At 44.7% G+C, this 22691-nt stretch overlaps 1 protein-coding gene across 1 annotated transcript in view; it reads left to right on the forward strand.

The window, feature by feature from the left end:
* Positions 1–22691, forward strand: part of chd7 (chromodomain helicase DNA binding protein 7) — a 71125-nt gene that overhangs the window by 23472 nt on the left and 24962 nt on the right. Inside the window, exons 4-15 of the mRNA XM_023404059.2 lie at positions 2577–3058; positions 13116–13260; positions 14229–14357; positions 15132–15197; positions 16330–16385; positions 17559–17673; positions 18329–18412; positions 18521–18658; positions 19899–20020; positions 20468–20711; positions 22091–22267; positions 22524–22667. Of these exons, the coding sequence (XP_023259827.1) occupies positions 2577–3058; positions 13116–13260; positions 14229–14357; positions 15132–15197; positions 16330–16385; positions 17559–17673; positions 18329–18412; positions 18521–18658; positions 19899–20020; positions 20468–20711; positions 22091–22267; positions 22524–22667 (1902 nt within the window). The remainder of the gene's footprint in view (positions 1–2576; positions 3059–13115; positions 13261–14228; positions 14358–15131; positions 15198–16329; positions 16386–17558; positions 17674–18328; positions 18413–18520; positions 18659–19898; positions 20021–20467; positions 20712–22090; positions 22268–22523; positions 22668–22691) is intronic.

A 22691-nucleotide genomic window follows, 5' to 3' on the forward strand; every position in this document is an offset into this window, starting at 1 on the left:
CCCATCCGTCCTGATGGAGATGAAACCCGACACTCTTCATCTCCCGAGTCTGTCGTATTAACCACGCAGCCGCTCTGTTGCTTTGAGTTCCTCGTGGATCTTTTATCAAATTCAGTTACGGGTGACGGTGTCACAGTTTACTGTTTATGGAAGTGGAGGATGATGATGATGATGATGATGATGGTGGTGGTGCTTGAATAGAGAATGATGAAATATTACATTACTGATGGAGAACTGCATTTAAACAAGTACACGTGAACACACTGGCATGCTGCGTGTGTGTGTGATTGTGATTGTGTAAACACTTTGTGTGTCTCCATTGTCATTTGTGTGATTGATTATCTGGGAAGCTTGGCAGGAGGACAGATTTATCGCTGGGCAACGCGTTCCCCTCGTCTGTCTGTCTCTCCCTGTCTGTCTCTCTCTGTCTCTCTCTCTGTCTCTCTCTCTCTCTCTGTCTCTCTCTGTCTCTCTCTGTCTCTCTCTCTGTCTCTGTCTCTCTCTCTCTCTCTGTGTCTCTCTCTCTCTCTCTCTCTCTTTCTCTCTCTCTCTCTGTCTCTCTCTCTGTGTCTCTCTTTTTGTCTCTCTCTGTGTCTCTCTCTCTGTGTCTGTCTGTCTGTCTCTCTCTCTGTCTCTGTCTCTCTCTCTCTCTGTGTCTCTGTCTCTCTCTCTCTCTCTTTCTGTCTCTCTCTCTGTCTCTCTCTCTGTCTCTCTCTCTGTCTCTCTCTGTGTCTCTTTCTCTGTGTCTCTCTTTTTGTCTCTCTCTGTGTCTCTCTCTCTGTGTCTCTCTCTTTGTCTCTGTCTCTCTCTCTCTCTCTCTCTCTCTCTCTCTCTCTCTCTCTCTCTCTCTCTCTCTCTCTCTCTCTCGCTCTGAGCTGCAGCTCGAGCCCCCCAGCCTCCCGTTTGTGTGTCTAAATGGCTCAGTTTAAGTGTGTGTTAGCAGGTGTTTGTGTGCAGCGGTTTGTGTGATGTGACCTTGCAGTTGTTTGGTGTGTGTGTGTGTGTGTGTGTGTGTGTGTGTGTGTGTGTGTGTACATTAGCATTCTCCAGTGGAAGGGGACTTTAAGTTAGACTCTTTACTCCATGTGAACACAACCAAGGTGTGTGTGTGTGTGTGTGTGTGTGTTGACAGAGGGGAGCTGCTGCTGCTGTAGCATTTTACTCTAAACTTGCTGATGCTCACACACACCTCATTGACACACTTACACACACTGAAGTGCACATACGCACATGCACACACTCTCAAAGGCATAGTCTCTCTCACTCTCGTATGATACACACACACACACACACACACACACACACACACACACAAACTCCCTCGTTGTGCCTTTTTGAAGTATGGAGATAATTTATTCGTGTCATGATGCCTGATTTCCCATCTGCTACTGGGACCCTGAGCAGCTGGAGAGAGAGGAAGCGAGAGGGAGGGAGGGATAGAAGAGAGGGAAAGGGAGGAGAGGCAGCTGGAGAGGCTCCCAACAGCTGGTAACCAGTTTCCTGTCACAGAAAGCTTACTTGGGAGCAATGAGGAGGTGGAGGAAGAAGGAGAGGAGGATTTAGTCTACAGGAGAGCAAGGGAGGAGGGAAAATGAGGTGTCAGCCGGTTTGTTTACTGAGGTTAGCCCTGCTGGAGGAGGAGGAGGCAGTAGCGGGGAGGAAACCGTAGCAACAGGGAGTCCTGAGGGGAGGGAGGAGGTGGCAGCCATGTGCGTGGATGGATGGATGGATCCCCTCCTCCCCCTCTGCTCTAGTCCGCCATTACTGACAAATTCAACCTCCACCCAGCAGAACGTGTAGCAGCATTGACTGACAGGCTGAAGTGAAGCTCCAGCTAATCAACATTTTATGGGATTTTTAGTTTAGAACAGAAACGATCAATTGATTAGTCAACAGAAAATTTACCAGCAGTCATTTTCAGATTAATAATTATTAATAATAAGTGTCACTTTAAAGGAAATATAGCAAAAATTCTGATTCAGATTTTTCCACTTTGAATCTTTGGTTATTGGACTCTTGGTCAAACAACAAACAAATTTCTGACATTTTATAGAATAAAAAATGAATTGATTAATGAAAAAAAAAAATTTTTGCTTTTGAAATAAAAACCTGGGGTTGTAAACAGTAACTGACTTTATTGTCATTTATGTTTTGATTGTTGAGCCTTTGAGTCATAAAATAATGATTTCAACCTCCCAAATCTCCAAAATACTTGTTTAATCTGACCAAGCATCTCAAACCTGATTATATTAACTTTATAATGATAAAAAAGTTTGAACATTTAAGACGCTTGAACAAGCCCAATACATTTTAATTAAATATATAGAAATAAATACATTTAATTTGTTTCTAATTTTGCTATTTTTTCTATCTATTGAACATATTTTTCACAACTAGGAATTAGTAATTCCATAACTCACAATGTGAACGTGCACACTTCGATGTAATTGAGTTCTAACTGTTTAAGTGGGTTTTTTATCTTGGTGTTTTTCTCCTATAAAAGTATTTTTTGAGCGTAATTCAAAGTTGCTTAGTAACTCGGATTAACAGATATATTTCTTTCCCGCTCTCCGCAGCATTCCCCCGCGGACCCGTCAGGCGATGCCTCAGTGAAGGTTCCTGAAAGGCCGACTGTTGGCGCTGGAGTGCCCAGCCAGCCTATCGGCACAGAGCAGCCCAGCAACCAGGAGACCAAGCCAAAAAAGAAGAAGAAGAAGAAAGCTAAAGTAGCGGATGGAGAGGAAGAAGAGGGAGGGAAGAAGGCGGCGAGAGAGGGAGGAGCTGCCGAGGAAGACTTAAAATCTGAATTTCCCAGATCAGGAAGTGACGCAGGTGAACAGGTGACTGGCACAGGAACTGTAGAGGGAAGTTCACCGTCGGTGGAGGAGAAGAAGAAGCGGAAAAAGAAACCAAAGGAGAAGGCGGAGGGCAAGGAGGGCAAGGAGCCCAAAGAGCCCAAGACCCCGAAAACGCCCAAAACGGGCAAGACCCCCAAAGAGCCGAAGGAGAAGAAAGCCAAGGGCTCCACGCCCAAGACCAAGACCCCCAAGAAAACTGGGTAGGAGCAACATTACTTGCAGTCATTTTGTGTGTGTGTGTGTGTGTGTGTGTGTGTGTGTGTGTTGTATGTGCTGACTGGTGTAGGAAGCCAGTTCAACAAAAACTCCCATCAGCTCGTGTTACTAGTTGTGAAGCCTTGACAAAAGTGCTTAACCACTAAGTGGAAGTGGGACGTTTTCACTTCCTTGATACAGCACGCGTATGGAAATGAATCACACAGGAGGTGGCCGGCCGCGATGGATGCGAGGAGATGGAAAATAACTGAGAGACTATACTGGTGTCACGGTGTTAGCTGTACGTAGTTTTTCATGGCGACATCTTGTTCGGTGCAGTAAAGAAATCTGTTGTCAGTCACCGGAAGAGTTCTGGCGTTTGGCTGTCTTTGTGTTACGAGCTGGTGTTTGTGTAGATGCAAACACGCCCAGTAGGTCCATTACTCATGGAGCCAACCAGGGGGAACCAGAGGGGTCACAACCTCTGAGCTGTGAAAGACCTGGCGACCACAGACCGTGAGAGCGTGTGTGTGTGTGTGTGTGTGTGTGTGTGTGTGTGTGTGTGTGTGTGTGTGTGTGTGTGTGAGTTGGTGATCACAGGGCTCGGTGAAGCAAAGAGAAGGGACTGCTAGACTGAACGGATCTGAGGATCAATCACAATTTAGATACTGATCAACAGCCAATCTGATGACAACACCAAAGCCAACAAGTTTAGCTACAGTTCCCAAAACAGGTTTTAACAAATAACACACAGACGGAGGGGAACGGTGCGTTAGTTGGGAACTATTTTCTGTGGGTGATTAATACATTTTGTGATGTGAGTGAGGTTTTATGAGCAGCGCGACGGTGAACGTGGGATTATACTGAAGCAACATGTCAGTCAGTACAGCAGAGGAGCCCACTGGTGTGTTTGTAATAGCTTTTGGACAACAGGGCTGCTAGCTGCTAGCTGTGCAGTTGAATGGTGCTGCTGTGTGTCTGTGATTTGGTCGGTAACTCTGTGTTTTTAAAATGTACTTCTCTCAGTGGATGGTGTCGCCACCGTGTCTCTGGTTCAGCAGCACCGTGTTTACCCAGGTGTCATCTTTACACGGCGGCCCGATCAGCACCAGAGCTGAAAAATACCGGGGACTTACTGCAGAGTCGTTTGACCCGGACGTGAATGCCCATAACCCTTTCACATTGTAAACAATAGCCAGATGTTAGCAGGTGTTTTTGAGAGTAGCCCACTGCTAGCTGCTAGCTGTGCAGTAAAATGGTGCTGCTGTGTGTTGGAGCCTCTGCATGAGACGATTTGGTTTCTAATTGTGTGTTTTTAAAACTCACCTCTCAGTGGAAGGTGTAGCTCAGGGCCGTCACTTTTTATTCCAGCGCGTCAGACCATCGGCAGGTAATATCTTTAGTAAAAAAAAAAAGAAAGAAAGAAAGAAGAGCCGTACCTGATCCCGATCATCTCGATAGATTTGTGTTTCTGGCAGATAATGAGAGAGACTATCGGTTCCATGTTTTTACCTTGCTACACTTTTAGCGAGGTGGAAGTGACGGGCGACGGGAGAAGAAAACGACGAGTTAATGATACGACTTTTGGCTGCAGGAAGAATGGGATGTTAGATGTGCTGTGAAGTTAATAAAGTAACGAAAATAATGACGTGTTTTGCTGCACTGAGTTCACCCGGGTGTCGGAGCTGATAAACACCCGGGACAACTGCAGAGTCTTCTGACCAGGACGTGAATGTCCCCATTACTTTCACATTGTCGCCAATAGCCAGATGTTAACAGGTGTTGTTTTTTTGTCCAGTGTAAAAGGGGCTTTAGTTATTTAATATCCACACCTGGTATATAGGTATGCGTGTTCTCTCTGCACTTTTCTGGTCCGACTTTATTCTTCACTTGTGTCCTGCTTACAGAGATGCACCGGTAGAGGCAAAGAGTTGAGGGGCATTTGTGTCGGAGGGAGTCAGAGGTGGTTTCATTGTGTAGCCCTTGGTCTCTCCACCCTCTCCCCCTCTCCCCCTCTGTCCTCACCCTCGGTCTCTCTCTCTTCCCTCTCAGCCCCTTTTATCCCAAGGAAGAGGGAGGGCCAAAGCAGCAGGCAGGGGTCAGCACTGGGGGAGGTGCGAGTGTGTGTGTGTGTGTGTGTGTGTGTGTGTGTGTGTCTCTATGCATTCATCGGCCAGTGGAAAAGAGTTGGGGGCGGGGAATGTGGGAGACCTGGAGTGAGTGTGTCAGGCAGTGAGGGGGTGGGTGGTGTGTGTGTGTGTGTGTGTGTGGTGGTGGTGGTGGGGGGGCAGGCCTTTGGTGTTTGTGTGCATGCGTGTGTTGGAGGAGGAGTCGTTAGTAATCTTTGTGGCAGAAAATGGCGTCTAATGATAATGAAGGCCATGCCGCTGACCACTCCACAGCCACAAGTGTGTGTGTGTGTGTGTGTGTGAGGGCAGAGGAAATGTGGGGGTAGGAGAGTTCTTTCTTAGCTCGTTGTGTGTGTGTGTGTGTGTGTGTGTGTGTGTGTGTGTGTTGGTAAACTAGCTCTTATCTGTTGTCAGGCTCTCCTCCATCTTGAGTGGCGGCCTGGAGCTCCCAGGTTAATTTAGCATAATAATGGCTGCCGGCCATTCACTGCTACTCTAAAATGGTGGACTGCTGCAATCACCCAACTATCTTCTCTTTTATTCTTTCTCCTCCTTTCCCCTCCCTTCAATCCCACCTCTTCCTGCTGAAGAGGAGTGTATCCTTTCATCTTTTCCTCTCCACTTCACCCTCCCCATCTTCCCTCTTCCCCCGTCTGTCTCTCTGATTTAAGCTGAGGACTGAGGTGTGTCTTTTCTTCTCTTTCTTTCCCTCTGCTGTCCCATGTGGTCTTTCGCTCTCAAGCATATTCAATTTCCATATTTTGGAATGAAGTTTGGTCTTCATGGTATGTTTTTGTGTAATTGCAAAAGCTTATTCCTTTACTTAAATGTAAAGTGTTTCTTTGTGCTGCTCTTCTTGTAGCAAACTTTCCCAAATCTGATTTTAATTTTTACACTTACTTTTTTGCTTTTCTGGTTCATTAAAATACTTTATTAAAGCTTTAAAATCAACTTTGAAAAACTCCCCTTTTAGTGTAGAGGAAACCCTCTTCACAGGCCGCTAGCACATATGTTCCATTGCGTTTTTGGGAGATTTTTTTTGCAAGATTTCCACCAGTGGGTGAAGAAATAAGCCCCAAAGCTCAGGAGTTTCTCATGTGGCCCATACCACGCCTCAGTATATTCCTTTCTGCTCTGTGTATTTGCATCTCTGCACGAACAAATAAGCCACCACAGAGCAGGCTGAAGCCTTTTTCTTTTAATCGGTGCAACAAGGATGTCGGGTCTGTTCTGTTAACCCTTTGAACACAGTCTGCGTTCCGGTTTTCACTTCCTTAATTTGCAGTTTGTGGCATCGTCCCCGCAAATCCTCTAATGTGAGTGTGAGTGAAGGTATTCAGAAACACCATCAGTTCGCATGTCCGCTGTGCAAACACATGGTGTAATGAGAGAAATTCCTGCTATTTCAAATAGTCCACAAGTTTTCAACAAACTCCAAATCTGTACATGAATGAATAGAGGAGTGTGTCCAGGCACATTAAGACCATGGTCATAGCATTTTCTGAGTGTTTGTGACCAAAAAAGACAATTTCTTGATTTTCTTTTTTTTTTTAATTTCTCGATGTCCAATAATGACAAAGCGTAAAATAAAAATAACAGTTTTGAATTTTCTTTGCAAATGTAAAAAAGGAAAAACTGAAATATCACATTGACATAAGTATTCGGACACTCTCCCATTTCTCTGGATCATCATCTTGGAGATGATAAAGATGGTAAATTCAATAGATTCATCATGTTTTGGAAAGGCACACACCTGTGTGTATATACCTGCAGGGTGTTGCAGTGATGGTTTTTATTATTATTATTATTATTATTTTAGAATAAAGCTCCAACATAACAAAATGAAAAAATTGAAGTGGTCTGAACCCTTTCTGAAAGCCCTGTATATTGAGAGACTAACTGTTATTGTCCAACCGTCTCTGTGCTTCAGAATAAAAGCACCAGTGGCTCCACTTCATTATTACAGTACTTTATTTACCTCATCCACAACAGTAGTTTAACTTAACTGCGACAGAAGTTTATTTAAATAACAGGTATAGGACTAATATATCAGCTTCCTGATCTCTAATGTGGTTTTCCTAATGACAGATCTTTCGTTAGCGTGCAGAGGAGTTTATATCATGATGCTGCTGAAGTAAGACTCAGAGAGGCGTGGTGTGCTTCGTCTGTGTAAATATGACTCATGATATACATGGTCTTTTAAAATAGTATGATTCAACTTTGTCAAAAAAATCGCAATAAATCATAATATTGAATCACAATACTTAAAAATTCTCAATGAATCGGCACCTTTAGCATCGAATCGGGAGATAAGCCTGTCGTCACAGCCTTGATAGACTCAGACTTGGCTGTGGATTAATGACTTTAATGATTATGAGGCAATGTTTGAAGTTATAAAGAGCGTATATGTGATTTCTTCTGATTCATGGAGGATTATTCTTAATTGAATTTTCTGTTAAAAGGTTAAAATGTGCCTTGCATAGGCTGACGATTTTGCTCTTAATGTAGAGGCGATGGATGGAAATCTCCGATGCCGTTGGTTTCAGCTGTCCAGGAAAGTGTGAGCAATTCGGAGAGAATCAGGTGGTTTACTCGACCATTCAGCTCACTCCTCTCCTTTGACCTTGCTTTCTCTCTCCATCCTTTTCCCCCCGCTCGCTCTCCCTCTCTCTCTGTCTACCTCACTGAGGAAGTACATCTATAAATAACCCAGCTCTCAGCTGCCACACCCTGCCCTGCGTGTGTGCGCGTGTGTGTGTGTGTGTGTGTGTGTGTGTGGATGTGGGGGGGTGAGATGAGATTTGTTTGCAGTACACATAAAGAAGTCAGACATGCATGCAGACACCTCGCTTTGTGCACGTCTGCAGATGTGTGTGCAAATACAGCACTTTTTGTGTGCCTTCTGGCCGCTGTTGTTTTTTGTAGCCACGGGTCGTGTGTGTGTGTGTGTGTGTGTGTGTGTTGGGATTCAGTGATATGACTCATCATGGCAGCAGGTGTCCCTTACACCCCACCCTTCCCCCATTTTTGGCTTCTCTTCAGTTTCTCTTTCCCTCCCCATATTTTCCCTCCGCTGCTCTGCTTCCTGTCTGTCCTTTATCCTCCCTCCCCTGATCTGAAAGGAGCATCTCAACTCCCCTCTCTCTCACACTGAGACACACACACACACACACACACACACACACACACACACAAACTGTGCACCACAGCTGTCCAGCATGTGTGAACCTAAAGGTTCAAAGAGGGTGGAGCTTGCGTACACCTGGACAGAGCTAACCTGTTATGGAGACGTTTGATGTCGCAAGTGCAGCATTGATTTAACACCTTCAAGAGTAGGTGGCCAGTTTTATCTGGGGTTTCTAGCAATACGATGACATCACTAATCACCTCACTTCCTGCCTGACTTGCCTTGCCTTGCATGATTTCTGAGTCTGGTCAATTTGGCAAAGTTTACTTCCTTTTTGATTTTATCTTTCTTGACAACATAACACCTCGAACACGCTACAGTTTCCAAAATAGTATACATAAAATACTAGGGACGCACCGATTGATCGGCCGCCGATCATCATCGACTGATCTTCATTAAAAATACTTGATCAGTGGATCAGAATTTATGCTTCTAGTCACCGATCACCTGTGATTAATTCTCTGGTGTCTGCGGCTGAGAGAAGCACTGTTCAAACAAAACATGTCGGCCACGTGAGACGAATATAACGGACGCCATCTGCAATGCGTGCCAAGCCTGATCGGTATTGGCCGATCTCACCCACAGACGATCGATATCTGTATCGGCAACAAAAGAAAAAAAACTACAGAACACCAACGACTCCCATAAACGTGTAAAATAAATTTGGCATCATGTTGATCATTTTCACGTCTCTGCACTGGTGAGAAGTTTGAACGTTTTCATATCAGGCTGATCATCAAGCTTCAACTCACAATATAACTCATCAACATTTAGACAAACTAAGAGGTCCAAAACTCTGACACCGCTCTGGTCTCAGACTTCACTTCAGTTAATTATTTAATTTAGAAAAATGGGAATGAGAAGCTAAAAACGGAAACTTTTCACGGCTAAGATTAGACACTGAACTCTTTTCAAAACAAAAACTGAACAAGAGGCTCCAGAGAGTCGAACGCACAGAGACCATAAGAGAGAAAACAACTTTTACATTTAAGCAAAGATGATCATATGTCAGTTTTATATTTATTTATCACCATATAGTTTTAACATTTCTTTAAATTTACCAAGTGGAACTACAGATTCTTAATTCATTATAACTCATCAACCCCTTTGACAGTTATGCACCTTCTTTATGTTTGTCCTCACCCTGCCTCTCTAAATGTTTTCTGAATACAGTTTGGCTGTAGATGATTTTGTGCTTTATATATTATCTCTGCAGTTTTGGACCCACAGTATATTTCAAGGCGTCGAGGTGCGTCTGGTTCTTATTAAACTATCGGTGGACTCGGGTTTAGAAGAGTGTAGAAATGTGTAGAGGAAGCAGAGTGAGACTGTTTTATGTCACAGATGAACAGTGATGCTGAGACGTGGTGGTGATAAGATTTGTCTTCGCTGCGAGTCAGTAATTTAATAACGGGGAAAACGGTGGCTGCGGTCAACGTAATTTATGTCAATTGATTTTATAAAATCAAAAAATTTATCGTAGCATATAAAGAAACCACTCAGACTCTTCAGCCGTCGTAAATAAACTTCTCTGCTGTTTTATAAGATCACATTTTGCTGCTTTTGAGTGATTTGGTGCCAGAACACAGAAGCGGCGTATTTTTCGGACTAACAGGAAAATGAAATCGTTTATTACAAGCCGGTGATCGGTGATTGGTTGAAAGGACTAATGCAGGATGGGACTTGAAGGGTGAAGGAAAGATGGGTTGTTGGGAGAGTTGTCGTAAAAAGCAGCGAAAGAGATGGACGGAGCACAAAGAGTTGGAGAGTGATGGAGCGACTGAGAAGAGAAGTGAGGCCACGAAGAAGCCAGGAGGAAGAGAGGGCAGAAGGCAGCCAAGTGGAGAAGTGTGTGTGTGTGTGTGTGTGTGTGCGTGTGTGTGTGTGTGTGTGTGTGGCCAGATGGCTCCAGCGTGTGGCGACCAGCCAGAGGAACAGGTGCAGGTCACATGACCAGCCGTTACCACGGAGATCGTGATTGCTCTTGGCGTGAGGATGAAAGGAGAAGGGCCCCAGGGACGCAGAGGGGGTGAGAGACGAGGAGAGAGAGGGAGAGAGAGAGGCACAGAGCAGGAGAGAGGGCGAGCGACACAGGCACAGAGGAGGAGAGAGAGAGAGATCCAGGCATACAGTACTGTAGAGGACAACACACACACACACACACACACACAGTTTTATAGTAAGTTAGAGCAGATTATCTCCTTTATATCCTGTATAACATGTACAGTTTGTACGTTAGCATTTAAAAACAGGAAACAGTAAAGAGTTCAGTTGGGTTTGAAAAGCTCGTTCTGTCGTGGATCTGGTTCCAGGTTTGCCAAATACCCGGACTCTCTTAAGATCCGGTGCTTAACGAGTGTCGTATGAAACCTGTTATCTCTCCTCACTCTGTTGTTTTTGAAGGGGGGGGGGGGGGGCCGGGGAGTGACGGGTGGATTATGTCAGATGTCGCTAATAAACGAGACCGTCGTAGGAAACCGAAAGGCTGTAACAGAACTTTACTGCTCGTAGATCAGTCCGCTGTTAGTCAGACTCTTTCTCATTTAAAGCCAGAAACACTAGACACCTTACCCCCAGGCTAACTCGGGTCTGAGACCAATGTTACCACGGCAACCATCAGTGACACACGCGCTGACCGTTAGCAACCAGACAACAAGAAACAGGAAAACATGGCTCATAATTTGTGTTTTACTAACATTTCTATGAAGAGGGAACGAGTTGTTAAAGTTGCGGTTGTTTGTTTGTTTTTTTCCCCAAATCAGATTTTTATTTTTATTCTTTCACTCTTCGCTGAATTTCCAAAATAAAACGTCCTTGCAACTCACTCTCCAAAAGACAAACATTTTCTGCTGCGGTAAACAGCTGATTGATTTGATGAAGTTCCTCAGTCGGCCATCTTTAAAAAAAAAAAAATATATATATATATTGAAAAAAGTAATTTACTCAGAATGTATTTTACAAACCAGATGTTTCAGGTTTGGGGCTGCGTCCACACTGCTACGTTTTCTTTTTAAAAGGCGGCCCATTTGCTAAGTTTACTCGTGGCGTCCGCACTTCGCCGCAGTTTTCAAGCCCCAAAAAACGGAGACAAACTCCGCGGTTGCGTTGTAGTGTGGTCGGGCGGAAGTGGAGACTTATGATGATGCAGACACCCACGGTCGCTTCCTGCACGACGACCGGTGAACACAATGTGGATAACGTAATCCAAGCATTAGGGACCTTTGTTGTTAGACCTGTTTTCATTTTTAAAATGCTGTTTTTAAAATAGTGTTGTGGATCTGACACTTCTGTAAGAAGTTATTGAACCCGTTTTACTTTGTTGTGAATTTGAGATGCAAAATAATTCGCTGATGTAGGATCCGTGGCGTCTTTTGAGCCGCCCGTTCAGCGCTAGCAGTGGGAAAAGGGTTTCTGTATATGATCATGTGGCGAGTCAGTGAAACAATCTTTACCCAAATTTCAGGAGTCAGAATCAATCAAGATCAACCTGAATCTGAACTATTACAATATTTTATGTTTGTCAACTTAACAGTTCTCCGTTAGTGCTGTTCATATTTACAGTAAAGAGGATGTGCAGAGGTTTGCAGGCTGGACTTGTTTTTCTCTGTGCGATGAGTTTAATCAGCATTTCAAATCTCCTGCTGCTCGTCCCATGTGCTGGTTGTGGGGTTTTATCTGCAGGTTCAGTTACGTGCAAATGCAAATAAACCGAACTGTATTTAATAAGTGGCTTCAAAAGGATTCGGATTCATCGAGCAGAATCTGGATTTTGTTGCCGTCAAACCTCAACTCTTAACTGTACGTTGGTATTTGAAGATCAACATTTTGTGAGCCGCCCTCGACGGATCATTTCTGACCAGTCATGGCAGAAAAGTAACTGAGTACTGAGAGAGAGAGAGAGAGAGAGAGAGAGAGAGAAGGGGTGTTGTGTGTCCTCTCACCTTCCTCTATGGTGTGTATGCACAGATAGAGCCAGCTCCTCTTTCTTTCCATGCCAGAGATTAGAGGAGGCCTGGGGGCCTCTCAGCCCATCCCCCCTCCTCTCTCTGGGGCCTCTCTCTCTCTCTCTCTGTCCCTCTGTCTGTCTCTCTCTCCTGCTCTCACTCACTCCCTGTCTCTCTCTCTCACACTCACTCCCTGTCTCTCTCTCTCTCTCTCTCTCTCACACACTCACTCCCTGTCTCTCTCTCTCACACTCACTCCCTGTCTCTCTCTCTCTCTCTCTCTCTCTCTCTCTCACTCCCTCTCTTGCTCGCTCTCTCTCTCTCTCTCTCTGTCCCTCTGTCTGTCTCCCTCTCTCTCTCTCTCTCACTCCCTCTCTTGCTCTCACTCTCTCTCTCTCTCTCTCTCTGTCCCTCTGTCTGTCTCCCTCTCTCTCTCTCTCCTGCTCTCACTCTCTCTCTCTCTCTCTCTCTCACTCCCTCTCTCTTGCTCTCACTCTCTCTCTCTCTCTCTCTCTGGGCCCCCCTTGCTCTTCCTCTCTATCTCTCTATCTCGCTATCTCGCTCCCTCCGCCTCCTCGCAGTCTTTCATCGTATTAACCCCCTGTGTGCCAGAGCCTGAGGCACACTAATGATTTCTAAATGGGTAAATCAAACATGGCGACCACCCTGGGACACACACACACACACACACACACACACAAAATGCCTTGTCTGTAAAAGAGGGAACACTTTGAGGTGGTGTGTGTTTTTTTTTCTTCTTCTATTTAGTAAAAAAGTTTGTTTTTTCCCTCTTTCCTTGCAGCAATAAGAAGGTGGAGTCGGAGGCCGGGGCTGGCACTGCTAAAAAGGATTCCAAGAGGAAGAGAGAGTTGTCAGTCAGCGACGATGTGGAGGTGAAGTCTCCACCTCCATCGCCCCCTGAAGAGGAGGATGATGATGGTGTACAGGTACGGGGGTTGAAGGGGGGGGTCCCACTTTCAGGCAGCACACAGCCTCAGAAAGTAAACATGGCTCATATGGCTTTGCACCGTAGATCCAGGAAGTCCAATGAAAAAAAACAATATAAAAGGCCATAAAACCTCCCTCAGTGTCACAGCCAGTAGAGATAAAAGGCTCTGCTATAGTTTCTGTTGTAAACCAGCCTCGTTGAAAGGCCCCTCTAAGTTCCCATGATGCATCAGCAGCACATTTGAATAAAAAAAAAATGAACATGAAAAAAGTAAAAGCTATTTGTAAGTTTTGCTATCGCTAACATAGCTAACGTTAGCATTAGCAGCTGTTTACTGACCAGTCTAGAAAAAACTTTACAAGTTCAGCGTCAAACTTCATTCCTTTACTCACCAGCAGCTGTTTCCAGAGGTGGAAAACTACCCTCTTGTTTTGCTTCTATTTATCACTCCTTTTCTTCTGCTGGAGTTAGCATGCTAACCAGTTAGCCCCGGTCTCATCACGTTCCAACACTGAGTCAGTGCAGCGTTCGGTCTGCTCAGAGGACGTATTATAACCTCTTGCCTTGTTAAACGCAGCAATGAACTGAGGCTGTAAGAGCTTCAGTCACTGACTGAACTACCAAGACTGGTAAGTAAACGGCTGTTAACGCTAACGCTGCCTATGTAGCAACAGCACAACTTACAAACAGCTCCTTTAAGTGCTGCTTTGGCACAGGACATGCTGTACCACTGTTTCCCTCCTCAGTCAGATCCATTTTTATGTGCAAATGTAAACAAGTTGGTCATGAGTAACACCTGGCTATTAGCTGCATAAAGAAGAAGGTCCTGTAGTTCCCTACATCCGCCTAAAATATTACGATGCAATGTTTCATTTTGTTTTTGTGATATTTTAATGAAGCGAGACACAAGACCGCCGCTGATGAGCAGAGCGTTGACGCCTTTTGTGTGTCGTCTTTGTCCATCAGAAGCGCCGCTCCAGCCGTCAGGTGAAGAGGAAGAGGTACACCGAGGATCTGGAGTTTAGGATTTCAGAGGACGATGACAGTGGAGATGACTCACCGGCACCGAAATCCCCATCTTCATCACAACAACAGGTACAGCTTGGGTTTCCTTTATTGGTTTAGAGTGTATCTGGCCATTGTCAGCAATAACGAACATCATTGAGCTGGAGGCAAGAGGTACCTTGATATTTGAAATGATTTTGTATTGATTTCTGCTAACGGGCGTTCCCAACTCCAGACATTACCTCAATTAAACTCTATTGTATCACAACACATGTAAAAAATGATAGTTTCCTGTCTCAAATCCTCCTTGGTACTGACTAAAATATGTCTGGAGCAGAGTGTCAAACGGTCCGGTGCCAAAATCTGGGGTTGAATTTTACATTTGAAGTCTTGCTTACGTGTTGTGTCATTAAACAGCAGCTGAGAGTCGTAACGAAACCCGGTGTTAAACGGCCCCGGGGTTAAATGTCCGCTCTCTGTGCTTGAGAAATTAAGAAAATAGTTGATAGTAATAGTGTTTAATTGAGCACATAAGAGAAAATAGAGCAAGTTGATTCTGTTCCTACAGTTTAAGACCATTGTATTTTGTTCATTCATTCTTTGTGCAGCTACTTGTCTGTAAACAACATTTAACACTTTGTTAAAACTGATAATCCAGATATCAGCACCAATCAAGTTTTATATAGAAAGTAAATAAGTTAGGTCACCTCCATATCTCTACACCTGGATGGGTGTTTAATTTTTCAGGTGCAGTAAAGGCAACATGTTAAGGAGGGGGAGTGGGTGTGAACACCTGGACCAGGCAGGTGATATGAAACCATGTGAGCGCGGCTCCAACACTTGTGTTATTCTGTGTGTTTCCAGGACGTGGCTGAAGCTGAGGGACCGATCGTGGAGAAGATCATGGGCCTGCGCACCTCCAAAAAACAGGTTAGACATCAAGACAATACACAGAGACAAGCTCCCAGAGACACGCTGGCCCGAGTCATGGTTTACGTCATCTGATTAGCCGCTCCACAGCTGGTCTAAGCAGATTACACACACACACACACACACACACACACACACACACACTCATTTGGTAAGCGGAGACAAGAGTTCTTGTATTTCAGTGTGCAAGAGGGTGTGTGTGTGTGTGTGTGTGTGTGTGTGTGTGTGTGTGTCTGATTGACGGTGTGCGTGTGTGTGTGTGTGAGAGAATACCCAGCTTTGTTTTAGATGGCTTGTCTAAAGAAAGCTCATCCCTGAGCCAACACATGCATGCACATACAGTCACCAGCCAACTTTCCTTTGCTAGCCAGCTGCCAATGGGTTATCCCCCCCCACCCCACACACACACACACACACACACACACACACACACACACACATTCTCACAGCTCCATTCAGAGTTGACCCTGGGCTTGGCACACAGCCAAAACCACAACGCTAGCTACACCAGACGCCAAGCTAGCATTTCCTCAGGCAGGGTGTGTGTGTGTGTGTGTGTGTGTGTGTGTGTGTGATTGATGATTCATGGCATTACAGTAGTAGTAGCATGGTGGAAGTGTGTGTGTGTTGCTGTAGTGATGATGAATGGAAGTGGATGGCTGAGCTTGAAAGGGCTACTGTTGTGGTATTTCCCCTTTCGCACATGTTCGGAAAGAAATAACAAATATATTAATCATAAACAAGGAAATACGTCTTTAAGTCGTCCATTAAACACACATGTAGAAATGTATTTTTATATTGATTTCTTTTTCTAGATTTGAAGGTTTGATTTCTAGAATTTTTATTTTTAATTTTTTTCCCTTTTTGTTTTTGACATTTTCCAACTTCTCCAGCTGTTTTTTACACAAAACAGCAAAAACTGACGAGACATGAATGAAGCAGTATTTTCCCCTCGGCGAGAGTCGGCGATGACTGACAGGCCCGTGTGAAACTGGCATGCAGGCTCCTCCTGTGCCACTTCACTAATTCAACCACATGTTGTATAACAATGATGAACCACTTCTGCTCTCTCACCATGCAGTTGCTATATTTGTAGTGATTATTAACCTTTTTTTTTTCTTCTTCCTTTCAGCTGGAGATGGGGGAGGAAGTGGAGGTGGAGGAGTTCTATGTCAAGTTCAAGGGCTTGTGAGTAACACTTTTTTTTCTCTCTCTCTCTCTCTCTCCACCTCTTTCTGTCTTTCACAGCAGGTCCCCCCTCTTCTTTTTTTTAAAACCTACTTTCGACACACACACACACACACACACACACACACACACACACACACACACACACACCAGGGTCTCCACAGGGGCAAGTGTGAAAAGCTCGGTATATTCAGCCTGAAAACCTCAGTTACTTTATTTTACCATGAGATGACCCATTTATTCGTGCTGCACATTCACTCAAAGGTGACGGCGTATAACATTTTGTCCAGCGTCTGTTCGGTGGATTTTGGGGGAAAAGAATATTTGACGTTATTCGACTAAATCGATGCAAACAAACACAAAACAACACAGGTTGTTGTTTTTGAGACGCTCAGATATCAACAGGAATGAAAGCGAAACAAAAACACTCGCTGATGAAGAAAGTCCAATGTCCTGAAGTAATCCTCTCCAACCTGCTCAACAAAGTAAGACGGGTAAAACAAATGGAAGCATACGAGCAGAACGTCGACACCTTTTTTTTTTTTTGTTCGCTGCTCTCTCCAGCCGTCAGGTAGCATTTTGACCACGTGACAACAACATGCAGCTATTTACCAGCTTGTGCTCCGTCAGGCGTCTCCAGGAAGACACTTTCTCAGTGGGTGTTGCCGACTTGAGTCACCGCACCGTGTCGATGCCTCTCTCAGAATCATCATCTGTGACAGTTAGCGCTCAGACCGTGCGTTCGAGCTCATGATCTGTGACAGCAGTCGTCATGCAGGTTAAACTGGGCGAATGAAACGTTAGAGCTGACTTGCTGTAGATGGACCTTGAAAACGCTTGCAAGGCTGCAAACAGGCTCCGACTCTCCCCTGGTTGGTCCAACACTACGGCTGCAACTAACTATTCATATCATCAATTCATCTTCCTCATTATTTTCATATTAAATCAAATTAACCGTTTCAACTGCACTTTGGACCCAGATAGCAGTGAAACGACATGTGCACGTTGTTTAAAAATGGATGTTTACAACCATCAAAGAGCACAGGTGCAGCTCTTGTTGCCTGTGATGGCAGGTAGTTTAACTATTTACATACTAAAAAAAAACACTTGCTGTGCGCTGTGGCTTTGATGTGAGTGACATGAATCACCGGTTGTGTGTCTCGTGTGTCTCAGTTCGTACCTCCACTGTCGCTGGGCCGACCTGGAGGAGCTGGAGAAGGACAAGAGAATACACCAGAAGGTGAAGAGGTACAAGGCCAAGCAGCAACTCAACAGCTTCATAACTGAGGTGAGAAACTCTGCAGCGCAGTTATCCCGTTACCTTACACTGCATTACATTACAGTGGCTCCGCAAAGTATTCAGACCCCAGGTTTAATTGTTAATGGGTTTTTAGAAAATTTAGCGGGAAAAAACAAAACGGAAATCTTTAATTTATGAAAGATAGATTAACATCTGTCCAAAAACGGGTCGGACCAATCACAACCATTAATCCAAACTGGGGGCGATGACTGACACAGAACAGCTACTGCAGTATTTTTCATTAACAACCAAGATGGCTGCTGCTGCTGCTGACGTGAAGAGATGTGTTCTGTATTTTTATGTCTGTACGTTTTCTCTAGAAGAAGAACCGCTCTTTCGCTGTAGTCTGTAGTTTTTACATTAAATCTCCAACATGATAAGAAGTGTGCAAAGAGTAGAGGGGTCTGACTACTTCCTGAAACCAGTGTGCAAACGTGAGTCAAACCAACTGAGAACTGCATCACTTGGACTATTCGCCGTATTGTTGAAAGTCTGTGCAGCTCAAACTAATAGATTCAGATTAACAGTTTCCAGCAGTCGAGCGCTGCCGACCTCACCCGAACATATGGCGTGAGCCCCACCTATCGTAAAAACCCGTCTCCTCGGTTCTAACAGTAAAACTCCCAATTGCTTTTCCCTCCAGATGGACGACGAGCCTTTTAACCCGGACTATGTGGAGGTGGACCGTGTCCTGGACATTTCAGAGAGCACAGATGAAAACGGAGAGGTGCTTTGATCTCTTCCTGTCATCTTTTCACGGGTTTGAGCCTCTTTTCTCTCTCTCTCTCTCTCGTCTCTCTCCACACTCACCAAGCCATCTCGTGTTTGTGCGCAGACGGTGACCTTATATCTGGTGAAATGGTGCAGCCTGCCTTACGAAGACTCCACCTGGGAGCTGAAGGCCGACATCGAGCAATCCAAGATAGAGGAGTTTGAACGCATCACAGCACGCACACCCAACACTAAGAGAGTGGTAAGTTCTGTGCTTCAGATGATTATGAAAACAAACACGATCGAGATAAAATGATTTCATCCCGCCTACAAAACCCCCCCCCCTCAATCCACTTCCTGGTTACGCTTCAGCTTACGTTAGCAACATACGTAGGAGTGTGTCATCTTTAACTTATATCGTTATTTTATGTTTTATCTTTTCTGGCAGTGCTTGGTATTAGCTTGGTTGATGCGTCGTTGTATATTTGAGTATATTTTTATATCATATTTTGATATATGTTATTTATTAGTTTTTTATTAGTCTTTCCATTTAATTATTAAGTATTTAAACCCGTTAAATAATCGTGATTGTGATTTTTGCCATAATCGAGCAGCCGTGTTTGTGTGTGTGTGTGTGTGTGTGTGTGTGTGAGAGACGCTCTTTTGGGTGCTATCAGTGTCCCAGCCTCCTTGTAGCCGTGTGCACGTGTGTGTGCGTTGGCCTGCTGCCTGCTCCCTCCTCCTGCAGATTTACAGCTCCCTTAATGCTCTGCTCAGGGCCACGTTCTTGTGGTCTTACACATTCACACACACGCCCTGCTCCTGTGGCCGGTCCAAACCACTAACAGTGTGTTTAATGCTGAACAGAAGCAGCTGACTGGCTGTGATCTTTCCCTCTTTTCTTTTCCCTCTGTCCATCTTTTTAACTACTGCCTACTGTTTCTCCTTAAGGACCACGTTAGAAGCGCTCCATCACACAGCGGCAGTATTTGGTGCCAGTTATATTTTTAACTAGCAAGTGTGGTTGAGGGGGATGGTCGGTTGGACAGAAACGTATATCCACAACGTTTGGACCACTTGTGGCGAACATTAAACTTCCCCATCTTCTCTTCGTGTGGGAAAGTAGAAGGAATTTCCTCCTCGCCCTGAAAGCACCGTGTTTACTGTAACTTTTAGTGTCTTTATAAGAAACTCCAAAATCAGCGAATCATCACGCTTTGGAAGAAGAAAAAGAAGAAGAAGAAACCCTTTACTGTCATTGAAAGCTCTGGATACAATGAGCGCTAATGAAATAAGATAAAACATATAAAAAAGAAAGTTGATAAATCTTCTATCAATCCCCTTATTGAGTGATTCAGCTCCAGACGTTGCCGTGACACCCAGATCTAAATCCATCTGCACCCTTTCAAAAAAAAAATCACCATCACACTTCACTGATCAGAGGGATTAATGAAGCTCTGTGCCATTTAATAACCCTTCTAAATCATTTTCCCTGCGTCTAGGATCGGCCTCCTGCAGCCGACTGGAAGAAGCTGGAGGGCTCCAGAGAATACAGGAACAGCAACACACTCAGGGAATACCAGCTCGAAGGTCTCAACTGGCTAACCTTCAACTGGTACAACTCGTAAGTCGCAGCTCATCTTTATTTTTGTAAAGGTGAAGTCCCCAGCTGCAGGTGGACGTAGTCTTCAGCGGACATTAAAGTCATATCATAGATTTTCTTGAATGTCATGGAAATATTGAATTAATGAATAATCTCTCCGTATAAGAAACGGGAGAGTTTTCCAGCAGTTAGAGTAGTAGTAGTGTTTTTTACATTAGATCAGTGGAGTGGAAGACAGACTCTCCCCTTTTAGAAAAGCAGCATTAATAAACCAGGAGGGAAAGTCTTTTAGATGGTTTAGATCATTGACTCATGTAAAAGTCATGGGGTTTTACAGCCGACGTGGGACTAGTCTTTGGTAACTTGCAGTCTTAACCGGTTTAGTGACACTGAATTAAAAACATTAACGATAAAACGCGGATCCTGCACGCCACCCTCACCGTGTTGCCCGTCCTCTGTCCTCCACAGACGTAACTGTATCTTGGCTGACGAGATGGGTCTCGGGAAGACCATCCAGTCCATCACGTTCCTCTATGAGATTTACCTGAAGAGCATTGAGGGGCCGTTCCTCGTCATCGCCCCGCTCTCCACGATCCCCAACTGGGAGCGAGAGTTCAGGACCTGGACCGAGCTCAACGCGGTGGTCTACCACGGCAGCCAGGCCAGCCGCAAGACCATCCAGGCCTACGAGATGTACTACAGAGACGCACAGGTAAACGGGCTGAGACCAGGCTGATAAACGCTTCCTGTAAAGATGATTTTCTGCCTCCTGTTGGTTAAGAAAATGATTATAACTTACCCGTGAGTCAGTGCTTCATCGGCGTAAACACATTTCATACTCTAAATACAGGAGACTGAGAAAGGAGCTGTTGGGGTCTTATTTAATTTCTCTTTTAGTTGGAACAGGTACTTTGTAGAAGAATAACACAAGAAGAAAGCGGGTAATACTACATGTGTTGACGCCGCACCTCTGCAGCATGATAATATTCACAGTTTTGCGTCACTTTAATGTAAACGGTGCATCGGTTTAGAGAGACGTTCTTCAGCTTGTATCACCTGATGTCAGCTCAAGTAGCTCAAGTAAAGCGATGCACAATTAATCGAAAACACGATGGAGATCGTAATATGCAAATCACAGGAGCTGCAGTTTCTTTTAATGCAGGTAAAAATGTGTCTCACTGTTGTGTATTGTCAGCACCACAAGTGTTGTGGTGCCACAGATCATATTTCTATAAGGAACATGTTCGTTTGGAGCAAGACGCAACAAAAATCATTTTTAATAATAATAATGAAACGTAAAAATGATCGTTCCACCTGAAATCGCGATATTTCAGTCGGCGCTAATTGAAACGTTACTGTTCAGCAATGTGACACAGTTCTGAGTGAAAGAAAAACCACAGACAGGGTTGAGTCTTGGCTAATATGCCGTGGTGCGAAGCTGTGGAGAGGGGTGGAGCTGTAGACGACACCAGATCAAGCGTCGGCGTTTGTGACTTCCTGTTGGAGGGCTTGTGCACAGATCATGAGTCCTCATCTTCTCATTTTTGTCATTTTGTCAAAACCGTCTCGTCTCACATCGAAGCACTAAAGCCTTGTGCTTTTACCTCTTCAGATTATGTTGTAATATTTGTTTTTCATCTGCTCCAGCCGTGTTTCCTGCACTTGGCAGCTGCAGGTTTGTTGCTTTTTAGCCTGGGAAAAACTCGGGGTTGACCTACCGGGTTGATAACCGCCGTCATGTGACCGCTCGGCGTGATTGCGGCTGTCGGGCCCGATGAAACCAGATAACGGGAAGATAATCCTGAGTGTGTCGAACTTGCGTCGCAGCACAGGAGACGAACACAAAGTGAACTCAGTGAAACCGTTCATACCGTTGTTGACTGCCACAAGTGCGACTTTATCTTGAGCTTCTCTCCACGTCTCCTCACTAACGTGTGGAGCTGCTGTGGCCCGGTTACTTTTGACCTAAAACTCTCTCCCTCCCAGCTCCACTGGGTAAGATAATAAAAGAAGTTGGGAACAAATACATTTTAGATTATTCTTATTAACCTTCATTCTTTCCCCTTCCTCCTCCTGCCTCCCTCCCCCCAGGGTAAGATAATAAAGGGAGCGTATCGGTTTCACGCAGTGATAACAACCTTTGAGATGATTCTGGCGGATTGTCCGGAGCTTCGCAGCATCCCATGGCGCTGCGTGGTGATAGATGAAGCCCACCGCCTCAAAAACCGAAACTGCAAACTACTGGAAGGACTCAAGATGATGGACATGGTGAGTTTGTGGTATCTTTGTTTGTAATGCAGGGAGTCAGGAAGAGGTTCGTGTTTACAGTTTGTTTGATATAAGTTAATTATGTTTTGTCTAGCTGGAAGTTTTTCAAAGTTGGACAAATTATCCCAGTGCCTCTGTTTTTATATGATAATATAATTCCTCTGTCCTCCTCTTCAGAGGTTAAAATGCTGTCGGCATCCTGCTTTCAATTTTAGAAACTCTAAATACGTCTTTCCTGTCCCCGCTTTCTCTTCAGGAGCACAAAGTCCTGTTGACAGGAACTCCCCTCCAGAACACTGTGGAGGAGCTCTTCAGCTTACTCAACTTCCTGGAGCCGGAGAGATTCCCATCTGAGCAGACGTTCATGACTGAATTTGGAGACCTTAAGACTGAAGAACAGGTAAATAGTCGACTCACCCCCCCC

This window comes from Seriola lalandi, unplaced genomic scaffold, assembly GCF_002814215.2.
Source record: "Seriola lalandi dorsalis isolate HSWRI2012SDOR001 ecotype SW California unplaced genomic scaffold, Sedor1 jcf7180002054208, whole genome shotgun sequence".
In the NCBI taxonomy this organism is placed as follows: Eukaryota; Metazoa; Chordata; class Actinopteri; order Carangiformes; family Carangidae; genus Seriola; species Seriola lalandi.